This window comes from Gadus macrocephalus, chromosome 3 (genome assembly GCF_031168955.1).
Source record: "Gadus macrocephalus chromosome 3, ASM3116895v1".
NCBI lineage: Eukaryota > Metazoa > Chordata > Actinopteri > Gadiformes > Gadidae > Gadus > Gadus macrocephalus.
The window spans coordinates 11,999,805-12,017,861 of NC_082384.1; the positions used below are offsets into that span (position 1 = coordinate 11,999,805).

Sequence of the window (18,057 nt, forward strand, 5' to 3'; positions counted from 1 at the left end):
AAGACAGGGGGGGGATGTAATTTGCCCTGATCAGATATTTCTCTGTTTGCAGTAAGTCACTTCCCCATTGTTAGCGTTTCAGTGCGCTTGCTAGTTAGCATTACAAAATGTCATGGTTGTTTTGATTCATTGCTTCACATAGCATTTTCTTTTTTGTAAAGCTTCTCCAAATCTTCTCTCTCATTCGCACGTGTCTCACTGTCATTATATTGCAAATTCAGCTGGTTGCACAACACGTGTGTGTGTGTGTGTGGTTTAGCGAGTCATCCCAGCAGTCCTTCATATCTCTCTCTCTCTCTCTCTCTCTCTCTCTCTCTCTCTCTCTCTCTCTCTCTCTCTCTCTCTCTCTCTCTCTCTCTCTCTCTCTCTCTCTCTCTCTCTCTCTCTCTCTCTCTCTCTCTCTCTCTCTCTCTCTCTCTCTCTCTCTCTCTCTCTCTCTCTCTCTCTCTCTCTCTCTCTCTCTCTCTCTCTCTCTCTCTCTCTCTCTCTCTCTCTCTCTCTCTCTCTCTCTCTCTCTCCTCCATGTTCCCCACAGACCTCACAATGCCCCAGTTAATAATCAGATACTACCACTTACACCTATTGTTCTCAATAGTGGTTCCATAAAACAAAATGATAGTCAAACAGCTTTTTGTAGAAATAAGGACATTATTATCGACTATTAACATCATTAACAAAACGTTTACATATCAAGCCAAAGTTATGGATATTTTAAAATTATCAGATATTGATATTGATTTATATTTATAAAAAGCACAAAAATAACACAATTGTTAATATTTAAATACCATTTATTTAAAAAACACATAGGTAAATGAAAAAATCACTAAGGGCTGGAAATGGTTGTGACGTGGGGCTGGTTGTCAACCATGACCCACACTCAGAAAGCAAACACGCACCTCATTGTCTTCCACATACTCTCTCTCTCTCTCTCTCTCTCTCTCTCTCTCTCTCTCTCTCAAAACTGTACACACAAACTCACCTGAGGCCAGTCTGTCCCTCGTACACCTCTTGAACGGACAGGTCTGGGTTGGTCCGTTCCACGGACACTTAAAATACATTACGGTGACAGGACCAAATCAGCACCACAGAAGAAGAACTTCAAGGTAAGTTTAGTTGATCGCTCAGCAACTCACTTCAGCATTAGGCTTCCTTACCCTGAATAATGCTGTGGTACTGGTCGTATGAACCATTGGACACAACAATATAAGATTTTTTTTATTAATGTATTAGGTGAGTTCATTCATTGACATCAAATAATCACATAATTAGGATAATTCAGTTATGTTCTGTAACATATGTACCTATTTGCTAAGAATATACAAGATTATAAAATGTATTATATTTTCTAATCAATTAATAAATATATATATATTGATATATTTCATTTATTCGTTGACCACTTTTTACAGTTTCCATCTTATTGTAAAAGTATTGGTCTGTGTTATGTTTCTCTCTGACTGTCTCTCTCTCTCCGCAGGTGTAGCCACTCTAGCTCGTTGCGCCTGGTTAACACAGCCGTTCAGATCCCGAAAGGCCAACGGATCTCCCGCCTGGATAGTTTCGGAAATCCCCCGAACGGGACACTGTGTATCTTCCACTCAAGGCTCTCTCCGTCTCCAGCCCGACTCCTCCTCCTTCATCATGACCTCCACACACACATGCTCCCTTATTCCCCCCCTGGTGTTCTTCTCCTTCCTGTGGTCCTCAGCGCTCTGCTTCCAGCCTCTCTTCTCTTTGGTGGGAGATTCCTCCACTCACCTGGAGATCACACAGAGGGCGTTGCTCTACAAGTCAGCCGAGGTGTGTCGGGCGTTGGCCTCCGCAGAGGGCCGAGACTTCAGCCTGACGGTGGGTATTCTTAAGGGAGCCGAGGGTCCTCACCATAGACATATATACAGTACATACAGTACAGACGCCGCATTGACTGCTTCCACCTGTTCCCGCCATATAGAGAAAGACTGGCCTTTAAACAAATACAAGGAAACAGGGGAGCTGCAGTTTTTCTGAGTTAAAAACAATTTTAGGTTTCCATTTCTGAACTGATTTCCATTTATCGTTTTTATATTCATATTAAATCATAATATATAGGAAGTAAGCAAAAAATATTTATAAGGCACATTTAAAAGCAGCTTTCACTGGCCAAAGTGGCGTATATGGTGCAAAGAGGCATATAAAATAACACATACCACACACATAGCGAGTACATGAAAAACGTAAAAATAACAACATATCATAAAAGAGGAGGAAAGGCCAGGGAGAAGAGGTGTGTTTTGAGCCTAGATTTAAAGGCCCACTATGCAACTTCGGGCATTTCTTCGCTGTTTTCTTGGTTTTGGCACGCACATTTCTCTACACAGCGCCCCCTACAGCTTCGTAGTAGATATTTTACAACACTGTCGTAACAACTCGTTGACGACCCTTCCCCATGCACTTCTACGCGAGCCATGTGCATTTGTTTTCAAAGAAGCCGGCGAATGCGTGGAGCCATGTCCGAAGTAGATGTTCATAAAGTGTAGGCAAGGTTATACATTTTTAAAATGGTGTATTTGTATTGCAACATAAATACATCCTTTATTATAGTTGACGGGGAGAATTTATATCCTAGATTATAATTGTTTTATCTTAGGTTGAACAGAACAATCAGTGTAAGAGTGTTGGCCAACATAATAATCTAAATAAACAAGAACCTGGATTCGGGGATTCAGCCTGTATCTGGGGGACGAGACAGACGAACAGCAAAACACCCATGGAAACAAAGGTGTTTATATGGTTGCAACCAAGCAAGCTAGAAACATACAGGGCTCACAACAAAACGGTCGAGAAAACAATTTTTACAGGGCTCACAACAAAATGGTTGAGCAAACACATTTGTACAGAGACTATCAACATCAAGAATACCACGAAGACAAAGTTCACCCAAGGGTACTTTCAATTTCAAAAGCAACACGGACAAGTCGGCGTCTGATTTGCAGTCTTCTTTTTCTTTCAGTTCACGCTATTCCTGAAAAGCTTGCCCAACGTTTACTCGTGTCTGGCCTCTCTGTCGGTCAGTCTCCCTTTTCTCTTCTTCTGTTCCTCCGACATTGGATTTCTCTGTCTCTTTTTAGTCGGCTGATCTATGATGAATATAACAATCCCTTAGTTACTTGTGTTGATATCGAGCCGGTTCCGTGTTTGGGGGTCTGTGCCGTAAAGCAATTCGTTACTTCGTGAGACCCGAGACTCCCGCGAGAGTGGGCGGCGGGTCGCCGGCAGAAACATTCCTTTTCTCCGCCAAGATGCGCAAGGGGGAGTCGAAACAACGAACAATCGAACAAAAATGTATAATAGAACCATCGCAATGACTCTTTTCTGGTCCATTCTTCTTTTGTTCCACCGACAGTCGCCTCTTGGGTCCCTTATCAGTCGATTGATCCATGATGAATGCAACAATTGCCTTGCAACTGGCTGTTTATATCTAGCCGGTGCCATGTTTGGGGGTGTGTCTGTGCCGTAATGCATTTTCGAAACTAAAATCTGACTACATTTTCGAGGCGCGATTGGATACTTCCGCTGCGTTACATCCGGATTGTGTCGGTCCGAACAGAGCAAGTTGCATATGCGCTTTTTCCTTGGAGAGGTGACATGGGGCAATCACACACCCACCAAACGACCCAGAAATGGTTGCAGAACCATCAGAATAACTCTCGACCAGCATAATTAATGTAATTTTGGCTAAAAAAATTGCATAGTGGGCCTTTAAAGATGGTTACGGAAGGAGCGTCTCTAATTTAATGCGGTAGGTCATTCCAAAGGCGGGGGGCAGCCAGAGCAAAAGCTCTATCACCTCTCTGTTTTAATCTAGCGCGTGGAACGTACAGGAGACCAATGCTACATGATCTAAGGGACCTGGGAGCTGATTGGTGGTGGATGAGCTCTTTAATGTAGGGCGGGGCCAGGTCATTTAAGTAGGGTTTTAAAATGAATTCTGTGCTGGATGGCAGCCAGTGGAGAGATGCTAGGATGGGGGTAATATGATCCCACTTTCTGGATCCAGTCAGCGGCCTTGCTGCAGAGTTCTGGACCATCTGAAGGCACAAGAGGAGTGATTGAGGGAGTCCTGGGTAAAGGGAGTTGCAGTTATCCAGCCGTAATGTGATGAAAGCGTGCATTACTTTTTCCAGATTGTGAAATGATAAATGGGGTTTTATCTTAGCAATGACTAAATATATGTATAGGGCCCTGACTCTTAGGGTTTTCTTGATCTGCAGTTCCCATCATTACTTTTATCTATTTTTTATTTGTAGTCCTCTACTCCCCTAGTTTACTCTGTACTTTGTAGCTCTCTGTTCTCAGTTTTTAGTTTATCGGATCTCCAGTTTGTTATTTTTCCCGCCCCTCAGTTAGTAGTTTACCCGCTCCTCAGTTTATAGTTGACCCGCTCCCCAGTTTGTAGTTTACCCGCTCCTGAGTTTGTAGTTCTGCCCCTCCCCAGTTTGTAGTTTACCCGCTCCTGAGTTTGTAGTTCTGCCCCTCCTCAGTGTGTAGTTTACCCACTCCTCAGTTTGTAGTTTACCCGCTCCTCAGTTTGTAGTTTACCCGCTCCTCAGTTTGCAGTTTTCCCGCTCCTCAGTTTGCAGTTTTCCCGCTCCTCAGTTAGTAGTTTCCCCGCTCCTCAGTTTGTAGTTTTCCCGCTCCTCAGTTAGTAGTTTCCCCGCTCCTCAGTTTGTAGTTTTTCCCCTCCTGAGTCCCTATTTTTCCCGCTCCTCAGATAGACGACAGCTTGACGAGCTCCGAGGTGCAGCGGGCGTGCTCCACGAGCGGATCCACGCTCCTCTCGACCGTCATGTTCCAGACGGCCATCACCAACATATACCTGAGCAATGCCGCAATAGACGTGGCGCTGGCGCTGGACGAAAGGGTCCACTTCGACGACGAGGAGTTCCAGGGAGGACGTGATGTCATAACAGCAGGTATAGGGGCAGGAAGTATGGGCTACCTACACAGTATGGGCTTCTGATTGTGTCAGAATAATCTGTGTGCCATTTGGTTCCTTCCAGATTGCCCCCATATTCAACCCATTAGAATAACTGTTGAGGGGAGAATTTTTCTCCCTGTTAAACCATTTAGTGTAAATGTTTACCTTAACTACTGAGAATCTGTGCTTCATAATATAACTTCTACTTGTGTCCGTGATATCTACTACACTACCCATGAGCCCGAATTTAACGTCACTGCTCCAGACAAATGTCAGACCAGCTAAATGCGGGAAACTGACACATTCTGAGAAGCGTGATTTTCTGTACTAACCGAACCACTGCGCTGATTCCATTAAAGGCACCCAGTGCAACTTTCGAGGCTTAAAAATAAACATTCAATTTCTAGTCTTTTTTACACGTAGTAAGTTTCAATAACTCCATACCATTACATACCGACATTTAAGCAGCAAAGATGAGACGTCGTTGTGTGGTGAGAACTGATACAAAATCGATAACAACAACAATGCCGCCATTTTCTTTATTTTTTTTAACCTACAATAAATAAAGCAGGCTTCCAGTCAATGGAAAAATGGCTTCTCCCCACCGGCGATTGTTGTTGTTTACGATTTTCTATCAGTTCTCACCACACAACGACGTCTCATCTTTGCTCCTTGGATGTCGATATGTAATGGTATGGAGTTATTGAAACTTACTACGTGTAAAAAAGACTAGAAATTGAATGTTTATTTTTCATTGAATGTTTACATAAAGTTGCACTGGGTGCCTTTAAGAATCATTTCATTCATATTAATTCCTGCCATCACTACAAATTAATCCCTACAACTGGTTTGAAGGAATAATCACAACAGAACATCAATGCAAAGGGTGGTAGGAACGGGTCTAGCGGTTCATTTCTGCTTCCTAGGCGTGTCTGCAGTGAAGGCCAGCGTGAAGCTGGAGAACTTTGTGGCTGGAAGGCTCAACCTGGGATTCGTCTGTCACACACTACAGGTGGGCTAGAGGGAGTGAGGGAAGGATGGAAGAGCCAGTGGGCGGAGGGAGGGGTAGGTGGAGGGGTTGATGGATGGAGGGAGGGGTGGATGGATGGGGTTGGTAAGTTGGTGGTAGGTGGAGGGGTGGCTGGATGGATGGGGTTGGTAAGGTGGTGGTATAGTGGGGGTTGGATGGATGCATGGAGGGTGGAGAGATGGAGGGAAGGGGGGAGGAATGATTGTTGGGATAGGATGGGATGATGACTCCAAGTATGGTGAGCATGTTTTGCTGGCAGAGCCCCGCTGTAATCTTTAATTCTTCTCCCAGGACTTCTACAGCCACAGTAACTGGGTAGAGCTGGGGAACAAAGCCCCGTACAGCACCCTCATCAGGCCCGACCAACAGCTGGAAAACCTGGCAGGTAGGCAGCCCTCCTGGCCCCACAGCTAGGGCTTGAAAAAGCATCACGTTTACACAAAGTCTTCGTGGGCCTAAACAAACTGGGTGAACAAATACATAGGGGGATAGTAAGTGTTAAACATGGCAAAACAAGCCAAATGGTATTCCACCAACCAACGCGTTTTAAGACTGCAATACACTACAGGTATAAAAGGCTTTACCAATAGTTGTTATCCTGTATTCCAACGATACCCACACTTGAGCAGTTTGACTCTTAAAAGAGGAATGTGTCTTTGGTTCAACACCATTCAAAGTTGTAGGGTTCTCCTAAACTCACACTAGGCTCGAGCGTCCCAACCTGTCGGAACTGCATCGATGGGGACTGCACCGACAACATCCTGCCAGATGTTCTGCAACAGGGACTCCTCACATCTGGCTACTTCAACCTGTTCTCCTCAGCCAAGCCAGCAGGTACCCAACCACTAGACCAGGGTTCCCCAATTAGTTTTTCCAGAGGGCCAAATTTGGTCAAACATGCCATGCCAAGGGCCGAAATGTCGTTTCATTTTTCTAATTCGCCATTTGTATGTGCAAATTTAGCTTTAATTATAATTACTGTTTTAGCGATAATGCAGGAGGGCTAGATTAATTAGGTTTAAATAGCATCCAGCTTCGACTGGAGGGCTTCAATCGCTTCGTACATGTCAGCAACAGTGTGGTTCTTGCCTTGTAGCTGCAGGTTAAGGTGATTCAGATGACACATGATGTCACACAAAAAATTAACATCTGCCAACACCTTGGCGTCAGCCCGCCAGAAATTCGCGGGCTTTTGGGCTCTGCAGGCTGGATAAAAATGACACAAGTTCATCACGCAGGTCGCACACCCTCTCCAACACACGGCCTTTACTCAGCCAGCGAACATCGTTGTGCAGCAACAGATCTTTGTGTTCAGCTGACATTTCCTCGGCACCTGCCTTCATAGCTCCACAACTTTTGTTTAGATTTTTTCCTCTTGATTTAAGATTTCACCAGCCATGTGAATTGCACATTGTTTAATGAACTCTGCATCAGCAAAGGGCTTCTTAGCTTTATCAAGCGTCCAGGAAACATGCAATGAAGCAGCTGTTGCGCTCTCTTGTGCTGATGCCGTTTTGCATATGGTTAGAACTGACCGCTTGTATGATGTCAACATGCTTGCAATCTTTTGTTTGCGTTGCTCAGATGTTTCTGGGAAACTTCCATTAAAGCTGGCAGCATGCAAACAGTTAAAGTGTCAGGTTGTCCGATTTAATGACAGCCACGGTCTGCTTGCATATTAAGCATGTCGGCTTTGCGTTGGCATGGTCCGGTAAAGAAAAGCAATACTTATCGGTCCATTCAGTTGTAAACTGGCGGTTCTCCTGGTTGACCTTCCTTTTCTTGGCAAATGACATGTTTCTTTCATCAATTTTCAATCCGTTGATTTTTGACAAAGTTGTAATTCCCTGGGATGACAGACGGATAGCGGGAAAGTGACAGCATGCGGCGGCTACTCTCTGGCGTGTGACGCTAGTGAAGTTGAAAACGCACGAAGCACGTCATTACGTATGCACGCAGTAACGTCAACGGTCAAGTGGATGGTGTGGGCTGAGGGGAAAATATAGCAGACCGCGCAAAAAAAAAAAAATAATTGCCGCTAATTGGGGTTCACTGCACTAGACTGTTAGGTAATTTAGGACTTACCCTTTCATGGCGTCAACACCCAACCCACGCTTGACCCTCTCAAAGACCACTCACGGTCAGGCGGAAGACCCGATAGAACCTCATGAGAGGCCGACGCCTGGCACACCTGGGTAGAGCATCACCACCCATGGCATCACCATGCAGCAGAACCCATTTTGAGCCAATCAGACCGATCCCAGCAGATCACGTCTGATCAACCCCACGTTTCCCCACCAGGTAAGTGCAGCCATGGTGGGGCGTTCGACAAGACCAGCCTGCGGGACCCGGTGGGCGGGATCAGCAAGGATGACCCCGGATCCCCCCACGGGGCCCTGCACCACCAGGCCGCCGCCCTGGCCGTCAACGCCACCGTAGAGCTGCTGGAGGACATCCGATTGGCGGTGGGGGACAAGAACTTCCTGCGGTAAGGCGTGGGGAGCGCTAGCAGCTAAATACAATTGAAAAAATGCGAGCAATTTATCTCTCTATCGGCCTCTAGCTCTGGTTTCTATAATGTAGCACTGAGCTTATTTGGTTTATTTTATGCACCGAAACGATTCTTGCCCTTTTTGAGGTATGTCTTCATTGTTGAATGCATTTACTGTAAATCGCTTTGGACAAAAGCTTGAAGCTTCTGCTATTGTATATACATTATATACAATAAATGTAATAGCGTATGTAGTCTGCAAGTTATTTAAATAGCACTAATAATCGGATAATCTATGTAATAGGTTTGCAAGGTTCAATTTCCATGTAATGTTTTTAAGGGAGTCTCCAGATACTGGAGCACACCCTTACGTAAAAAGTATTCAGAACATTGCGGTCTGCCTCAATACGATATACTTCAAACTAGTGCTCAAACTTTGATCAATTTTTTGTTATTTATATAACTTCTTATACTTAATAAATGAATTAATCTTATAATTGTACGTTTCTCTTGTAAAAGAATGTCTTTTAATGATTGTCCCTTAAATCTCTTTAAATGCTTTTCCTTAAATGTGATTCCTGCCTACTGTAAAGCGCTCTACATGGTGTCTGTATTGCGGCAGGTGCCGTACAAAAAGACTTCCCCAGCCTTCGACAAGCCTTGAGGCTGGTAGTGAATAGTGGTTAAATTGGATCTAAAAGTATCCAGCACCAGGAGCGTTGCGGCTGACACTTCAGGCAGCCATGTTAGGACACGTTTCAGTTCACTTTGGCTCGATCGGACAGCTGTCTGAAGCGAGCGAAGACGGAGCTGGTTTGAAATGGACGTGTGTGAAATTGCGCGACGCTTTCCACTAACCCAGTGGTTTTGTTCTGAATTGGGGGTGACTCGAACCCTTGAGGTGGCTGTGTTCTACATCCGTGCTCCCCTGCTCTGCTCTGGCCCAGGTTGATGGGCCTCTCCCAGTCTTCTGTGCTGTGCTTCGTCATCGACACCACGGGCAGCATGAGGGATGACATCGCCGAGGCCAAGCGGGTGTCCTTCTCCATCATAGACAGCAAGAGAGGAACACAGGAGGAGCCCTCAGCCTACATCCTGGTCCCCTTCAACGATCCAGGTCTCTGTCTGGCTGCCTGGGTGTTGGTCTGCCGGGCTACCTGTCAATCTGTCCGTCTGCCTGTCTCGCTGTCTGTCTGCTTGGCTGGCTGTATGACCAATTTCAACCAACCGTAACCATGAAACTAATATTCATTCACCTTTGTGATGTCCAGGTTTTGGCCCGTTGCTCATCACAACAGATGCAGATGTGTTCAAAGCAAACATCAACCGGCTGACAGCATCTGGAGGAGGAGATATACCAGAACTCTGCCTTTCCGGACTGCAGGTGGGACTCGTATATTATATAGATACATATATATATGTTCCATAAATTCATATATTCATAAAATCAATACGATTCAGGATACGTGGAAGCATATAGATAGACTGCAGACATTTGGGTGCAAAAAAAAACATTCTGGTGTGGACACACCCAATCCATTAGAGATATTATTAAGACACATATCTAACTGTTAGGTTTGCAATTGTTAGTTGAAATATCAGCCTCCCATGTACACGGTCCAAATGTATTGGTAGATGCCGTGAAAAGGGCATCTACCAATAAATCTAGTGTGCTTATGTTTTAAACCCCCCACTGTTTATGAAAGCAGTATCAGCTATGAAAGGTTAGCTTGGTGAATTCCTACTGATAATGGGAACAAATACTGACTGAATACTGAATAGTTTTTAGGACTAAAAAGGTAAAAGCAGTTCATTCATGCTGTCACTAGAGTCTCGGCAGTGTCCCATAAAATAATAACTCTGTAGCGGGAAGAAAATTTGATGGAGCTGTTTGAAACAAGTTGCTTGTTGCGTCTTTTGACGTCTTCATTGTTCTTTCATTCATATTTTTCTTTCTTCTCCATCTTGAGTACCTGATGGTCTGTGAGGCATGCCAACTACCTTCTAACAAGTTTTCATTGGTCCGTGTTTCCTGTCCCTGCGACCAGCTGGCCCTGGCGGCAGCTCCTCCCTCCTCTGAGATCTTCGTCTTCACTGACGCTCCTGCAAAAGACGCACACCTAAAAGGTGCCATCACTGCCCTCATAGAGAGCTCCAAGTCTGTGGTAAGTCTGGCTGTCTGTCTGTCCGTCTGTCTGATCTGTGTCTCTTTGGGGGTGGTTCATCTGTGGTTGCATGGGGAAAGCACTGTTGATTGTCCAACTACTTTTTCATATTGTTCCCACTTCCAGGTGACCTTCATGTTGACAGATGTAACGGCCAGTCGACGGCGCCGCCGTGAGGCTCAGGGAGGGACTCAGCGGGTCATGAGTCAATTAGATGCCCAGCTGTACCGGGAGCTGGCTCAGGCCTCTGGAGGACAGGCCATAGAGGTCACCAAGTCAGACCTGACCCTGGCCACTAGCGTCATAGAAGACTCTTCAGCTCCCGCTGTGGTACGATCGTAACCTAGAAACCTGCGGCACGAACACAACTTGGCTGGGCTAACCCAACAGAAACCAAACAAACTGCAGCATAAACATAACCTGCCAAGCAGTGGTTGCTATTTTGGCAAACTAGCTACATGTACAATAGAGGAGATTTTAACAGAAATCAATTGTATGTTTGTAACCTAGTAAGGTTTTGGAAAGACATCAACCTTGCAACCTTTGGCAGTTCAGTTACTTATCAACCTGCAATACCAGCACAACCTGCAATACAAACAATTTAAACATGTTTCAAACCACTTGGAAGAAGGTGCTTGAACACCTTGCATTGCAGCATGTGTAGGCTTTAGCTAGCACTCGCACAATGAAGCCTACACATGAAGGTTTCTGCTATGTGCAGAACTTCATACTGAACGGTACTCCATTCAGTAGTTGACCTGATGAGTAGTGTGTTGAGCTGAACACCTGTTCTGTTGTTCTCACTACGGCAGGTCACGCTGATCCAGGCTATAAGGAAGCCAGGGAAGCCAGACACCTTCAGCTTCCAGGTGGACGGATCCATGAGAAACCTGACTGCCTATATCACAGGAGCTGCTTCCCTCACCTTTAACCTCACAAGCTCCTCAGGTACCACTCACTCCATTCAATATTACTGACTTAATAATCCCAGAGCGAAGATTCAGAGATATGGGACATTTTGGTTACAAAAATATACAGCTTGTTAATTTCTTTGGATAGGCAGTATCATTGAAAATATCAGTGACAACGCCTTTTTTTAAGTAATACACAGTGCAGATATAACTAAGCAATGCATTCTTCTTTAAGCAGGACAACATTAAGAATGTTACCTACTTCTATAGGTTAAAGGCATGCCATTGTCTGCTGATTAAGCGTTAATGCAACACACCTGAAAAGATCTTATTGTGGTTACGGAAATCACATTCATATTCTGCATAGAGGTTTTGATTAATAGACATTATTTCGTCACCCAGGCTCCAAGCTATACTTACCACGCGCCAAGAGATTGTGAAACAATGGTATATGCTCCTGTAGAAGCCACAAGTTAAATAAAAGTTATCAGAAAATCATGTTTTATTCGGCATGTCTGCTATATGCTAGTCGTGCTACATATGATATAGCAGTGCTATACAGTTATTTGGCTAGGATAAAGGCTATGAATAGGCTACATAACGTTGAAAGAATATATAACTAGAAGAGGTAACTGAATTCATGTGTATTAAAAACTAGTAACATTATTATTACCTTAAAAACCAATCTACCGTGAGCACATACCACAGCCTGGCGTGATCTATTGCTTAATTATACAACGGGGGGCCTAAATCCAGCGATCTGATTGGTTCCTAACTGTTGTATAATGAGCGTATACATAACTGCTATGACGCCTGATCACTTTGTGAAAGTTTGCATATCACTCCGCGCCTGGAAGTAGAAACAGTTACAAAGTAAAACATATGTTGGATGATGGAGAGGGTGTAAATGTTGTTACTCCGGGAGTGAGCAAGGCGATGGAGAGACTAACGAAAGCTTAGGCACACGGCGAGTGAACTGCTCCATAGGATAAATTGCCGGCGAACCGCTCTAGCCGAGCCTTCTCTCGGAGGGACGCTAAAGTGTGTTGCATAGCGACCGTCATGCATTTTGAAGGCAGCCAGGAGGGACTACTTTTTTGTATTCTTTAATAAAACGTCTACTTTGACTTTCTTGGTTTCTTATTAAATGTAGTGTGTCTATGACTTTCGTTTCGCCATAACAGTAACCGTTGTATAAAAGCAATAGATCACTTCAGTCAGTGGTATGTGCTCATTATACCACTGTGAAGGGGGTCGCCGGCCCTCAGCTGCGCGTCGGGGCCGGACAACGCCCCTTAACAGTGGTATAATGAGCACATACCACAGCCTGGCGTGATCTATTGCTTAAATATACATACACACAGTCAATATATCAAAAGACTTTCATTAAAGATGGTATCAGCGATTCTACGCTGAAACATAAATGATCACATTCATCTGATCTTTCCTCACGATCCGCTAGCTGCCCGCCCCATAAGCAGGCTGTCGGAAAACTGGGTCTCTCTGTACGCATCCTATATATGCTCAGAGATTGTGCACAAAGACAAATGGTACCTCCGACCGCTCCAACAAAATCAGTGGCATAACAACCAATCACCGACAAGGGGTGGGTGTTGTGGGGTTTTGCGCTGCGATCATGATTGTTTTTACTGGAAGCACGAAACACGGGAGGGAGGGGCGGGCTGGCTCTGTTTGGGATCTCGCTTCACATACCGACAGAAGTGACGTCACACGACATCGCTGATACAACCTTTCACAATGTAAACACTAAATAACGGCTAAGGTTCAAAGATGCAAGAACCGCACTTGGGTTGTCGTCGGAAAAGTAGTTCCTTCACTCGTTCACAAAATAATGTACACAGGCTTGTACCCAGGGCCGTTTATTTAATTTTTATTTAGCTCCGAATCAAATGTTTTATGTTCACGAATAATTTGTGGGATAAATCAGGCTTTAAACTCTTTATATAACGATTTTCTGTAAGTAAGACGAGAAGATGAGGGGATATTTACTTCCGGAACCAGAGCTGTTCATAAAGGGCACTGATGCGTTCCATTGAAGGGGACTTTATTTACAGGTGGTGTCATTTCTATCCCTTACGCCTTCCCCTTACCCCTTCAAAACAAGGGGGAGGTGTAAGGCGAAGGGGTAAGGGGTAGAAATGGGATTGGGCCTTAAGTCTCACCTGAGTACTGGAGCACTTTTGCCGGCTCTGTACTACACTGTGTGTACCTGTTGTGCAGGTACCTCCCAGGGCTCCAGCCAGCCCAGCGGCCCATTGGGAACCTTCTCCACCGTGGGCAACCTGAGACGCTTCAGCCTCCACACTGACAATCAGACGGGATTATGGGAGATAGCGGTTCATTCCAATGATCCCTACTCGCTCAAAGTCACTGGTAAGATTTTCAAGCCCACAATTGGCCCACAAGCCATAGATTATCAACCAATCAATGAAGCATTAGGGTGTAACGGTATACATCCTGTCTACTCAGCATTTCATTGATTGGTAAAGCCATTTTAAGCCATTCCGATCCAGATGTCCCACTATTTAAGCAATGGTCTGTGTCGGGCTGGGTCTGCTCCAGGTCAGAGTTCAGTGAACTTCATCTTTAACCTGATGGAGGAGCATGAGGGAGGCCACAGGGGCTACAGTCTGAAGGAGGGCCGCCCGCTCACAGGTGAAACCCTGCTGTCTCCTCCACTAGCGTGGGAACCAAACCTTCAAGGAAATGAACTGGTTTGTGTTCAAACTGGTTGGTTGGTCTAACTGGTCTGTGCTTCTGACTGGTTGGTTTGTCTAACTGGTTTTGTATTTCTGACTGGTTGGTTTGTCTAACTGGTTTTGTATTTCTGACTGGTTGGTTTGTCTAATTGGTCTGTGATTCTGAGTGGTTGATTGGTCTAACAACTGGTTTGTGTTTCCGACTGGCTGGTTGGTCTAATTGGTCTGTGTTTCCGACTGACTGGTTGGTCTAATTGGTCTGTGTTTCCGACTGGCTGGTTGGTCTAACTGGTTTGTATTTCTGACTGGTTGGTTTGTCTAACTGGTTTGTGTTTCTGACTGGTTGGTTGGTCTTATTGGTCTGTGTTTCTGACTTGCTGGTTGGTCTAACTGGTTTGCATTTCTGACTGGTTGGTTGTTCTAATCTGTCTGTGTTTCTGACTGGTTGGTTGGTCTAACTGGTCTGTGTTTCTGCCTTGTTGGTTAGTCTAACCGGTTGGTTGTGGCATGTTTTGTCTATCTAAATTCCATTGTAGTTTGTGTCCAGCCGCTGAGTCTCGATTTCTCTTTTCTCCTCCAGGAGGCAATGCTAGCCTACTAGTGACAGTGACAGGAAGTGACGCCGCAAAGCTCACTGAGGTCACTCTGGTCGAAGGCTCAGGGTCACGCCAGGTCAATGGATCAATTCGGGTAAAATGCGGAATTTGAATTTCCCACTTTTTTTTCTCTCACTTTTTCAAACCACCGAGCGACCCTGACTCGTGTATAAAACCTCCATGCAATCAATCCTCCACCTCTGGCTTTAGAGGATGCAGTCAAGTGTTTTGGTTCCTGCCCTCCACAGGCGCTGGGCAACAGTAACTACCTGGTCACCTTCCCCAACGTGCCAGAGGGGGAGTTCTCGGTGCGTCTGAGGGGTGAAGAGAGTGCCAGCACCACCTCAAGATCCACGTCAGCCCCCGGCACCTTCCAACGCCAGGCCAACACCCAGATCAAGACTTCCAGCATCTCCGTCTCTGTGAGCACTCCATCTCCTCCTGACCAGCCCAACCTCACCACCACACCCCTCCAGTGTAGCCTCAGTAGCTCCAGCCACTCAAGTGCTAACACCCAAAAACTGTCCCATCGAATGTAGTTCACTTCTCCTCTTCCACCACTGCATAGACCCTCTGTATTTATTATTAATTTTTATTTGTGTTGTTGTACTTCTTGCTGTGCTGTCTTGCTGTCGTGCTCCCATGAATCTGTAAAGCGACCTTGGTGTGAGAAAGGCTCTATATAAAATAAACATATTATTATTATTATTATTATTATTTAGTAGTGGTGGCCAAACAGTTGCTTAGAATAACCCAAGTGTGAGCGGGCATCCGAACCAGCTCACCCTGAATGTGCACTTGTGTGGTTCAAGGTCCAAGCCAACGCCACCTCAGTAGAACCGGGCTCCACCATCTCAGTCCCCTTCACCGTCTCCTCCACCGCCGACGGGGTGGTCAACGCCAGCGCCACCGGCACGTACTCTGTGCGCGTCAGCAACGACCAAGGTTACACCAGCACGGCGCCTGCCACCGTAACCCTGGGCGACGGGGGGACAGCCAACGGCACGGTGGAGCTGACGGTGCCAGGGGCCGCGGCGAGCGGGAGCGCCGTGACGCTGACTGTGGAAGCAGCTAAGGACGCCGACGTCAACTACGCTGTGCTGAGGCTCGCATTGGCTGCCAAGGTAACGCCTCAACCCTCAGCTTTTATGTCTATCCAAGCCAAAAGTTGTTCTTATTTCGGCCACACGTGGTTTGGCTAATGTCTGAGTGTTGGATAATTTATTTCACATAAATCACTATCGTTATCTAACATCCATTTCTGTCCCAAGCTTCCAAATCGTAAGATTAAAATCTAATTATTTAAAATGTTAAATATTTGTCCCCGACCGCAGGTGACGGATGTCTCGGGGCCAGTGTGTCAGATGATCTCCATATCAGACGCATGTCCCTCCAGCTCCGCCCTCTGTAGCTCCGCCCAGTGGCAGTTCTCCGCCCAGTTGACAGATGGGGCAAACGGTACCGGCATTGACTCGGTCTCCGTCCGCCAGGGGAACGGGACGCTAAACACCAGCAAGCAGGTGGGAGCGGCCGGAGAGAACGTCACCATGGTTACCTTCAGTGCCTCCTGCTGTGCGCAAACAGTAGAGCTGGTAGCTGTGGACCAGGCGGGGAACGTGGGCACTTGCAGGGGACAAGCGAAAATCGAACAGCCCACCACGCTGGCGCCGCCGCCGGGCATCACTACTGCCAGTGCAGTTCAAACAACGTCCACCGGGTGGCGCCCTCTGACTATGTCTTCGTTTCTGTGGATTGGTGTCGCCGTCTCCCTCCTCTCGCTTTGAATTGGGTTAAACGGTTACATTTTTGGGGCTGTAGGCCTACTGGATTTTATCTAAAGAAAATACTATTAAGTTTGATCACCCCTTCACTTAACATAGTCTTCTGTCCCCTGCTATGTGCCATTTATGGCACATGCTATGTGCCTCTACTTTTTCTATTAATCCTAATATGTCCTCTTTCCTCCTCACCCCTCCTTCCATGGACCTCCCCTTTACTCTGTCATCTCCTCCCTGGTTATCGTGGACAACCACCTTATAATAGTCCCATTATAATGTAACCAATCAGAGACAGCCTAATTAAAATCAGTTACATATTATAACCATTCAGAGACACCTAAATTATAATAGTTTCAAAATATAACTAATCAGAGTCAATGAAGTTATAATAGTCGTTTTATAATCTCACCGATCAGAGGTAACCAAATTATAATAGTTCCGTGATATAACAAGAGGCAACAACGTTTATAATTATCTAATTATATGACCAATAATAATAAGAAACCAATAACCACCAGTTACTGTATAATTTATGCAATTAAGTAGGCTACTTTGTACAGGTTTTACTGTTCGGGATGTCATGTTTTGTCTTTATTATGTTGAGTGTTTTTTTCTCCCCCTGTCCATCAGATGTTAATAGACGTTCCACCTCGCTTCGCAGTTCCTGTCACTCCCGTCTGCAATCACTTAATTTCCCTCACCTGAGCTTTCCCTGGCAATCTCCCCCCCTACACCTCATTCCTCCAAATTGCCGCTTTTCCACTGCATGGTACCAGCTCGACACGACTCGACACGACTCGACTCAGCTCGCATTTTTTGCGTTTCCACCGCGGTACCATGGTATCTGGTACCTGAAGTGGCTGCTTTTTCTAGTACCTACTCGCTCTAGGTTCCAAGCGAGCTGAGCCGATGCTAAAAGGTGACGTCGGCAGACGGCCGGCGACTGATTGGCCAGAGAGTGTGACGAAGTCACGAGAGCGACATGGCAACCATGCTGGTAACATCCATAGCAGCGCCGCAGCCAACATGTTCCACTTCTCCAACTTCTTCAACATGCCAGCTAATAATAGTAATGTGATCGATGTCCTCCATTGTTGTTATGTGGGTTCTGTCCATGTGTGGGTTGCGTATGTGTTGTTTGCGTCGCGTACACAAATACGTCACTGCCCTTTCGCGCAGCCGACCCCGCCCACGTCCAGGAGGTACTTTCTTTTTGCGGTGGAAAAGCACCCGTGCTGCTACCGTGTCGAGTCGTGTCGTGTCGAGTCGTGTCGAGTCGAGCTACATGTGCGGTGGAAAAGCGGCAAAGTTTCACCTGTTCTGGTTCTGGTTCTTCGTTTTTGTCATGCCCCTTGTTCCTCTTGGTTTCTAAATTGTACGGTTTTATTTTGTCTTTTCATGAAATG

The 18,057-nt window shown here is 45.8% G+C and overlaps 1 protein-coding gene across 1 annotated transcript; it reads left to right on the forward strand.

Moving 5' to 3' along the window:
• The first annotated feature begins 946 nt into the window (after positions 1 to 946).
• On the forward strand, positions 947 to 17,064 carry vwa10.2 (von Willebrand factor A domain containing 10, tandem duplicate 2). The gene is made up of 18 exons (XM_060047296.1): positions 947 to 1,106; positions 1,481 to 1,851; positions 4,754 to 4,955; positions 5,887 to 5,972; positions 6,282 to 6,375; positions 6,696 to 6,824; positions 8,292 to 8,478; positions 9,429 to 9,598; positions 9,753 to 9,865; positions 10,530 to 10,646; positions 10,773 to 10,976; positions 11,459 to 11,594; positions 13,799 to 13,951; positions 14,141 to 14,233; positions 14,858 to 14,967; positions 15,122 to 15,295; positions 15,686 to 15,997; positions 16,208 to 17,064. Exons 2-18 carry the CDS (start codon positions 1,645 to 1,647, stop codon positions 16,655 to 16,657), a joined length of 2,937 nt encoding a protein of 978 aa, XP_059903279.1. The 5' UTR covers positions 947 to 1,106; positions 1,481 to 1,644; the 3' UTR covers positions 16,658 to 17,064.
• The last annotated feature ends 993 nt before the right edge of the window (positions 17,065 to 18,057 follow it).

Coding starts and splice junctions, on each gene's coding strand:
- vwa10.2 (XM_060047296.1), top strand. CDS start 1,645: ATGACCTCCACACACACATGCTCCCTTATTCCCCCCCTGGTGTTCTTC. Junction 10,647..10,772: donor TAGAGAGCTCCAAGTCTGTG/GTAAGTCTGGCT, acceptor TCCCACTTCCAG/GTGACCTTCATGTTGACAGA. Junction 13,952..14,140: donor CTACTCGCTCAAAGTCACTG/GTAAGATTTTCA, acceptor GGTCTGCTCCAG/GTCAGAGTTCAGTGAACTTC.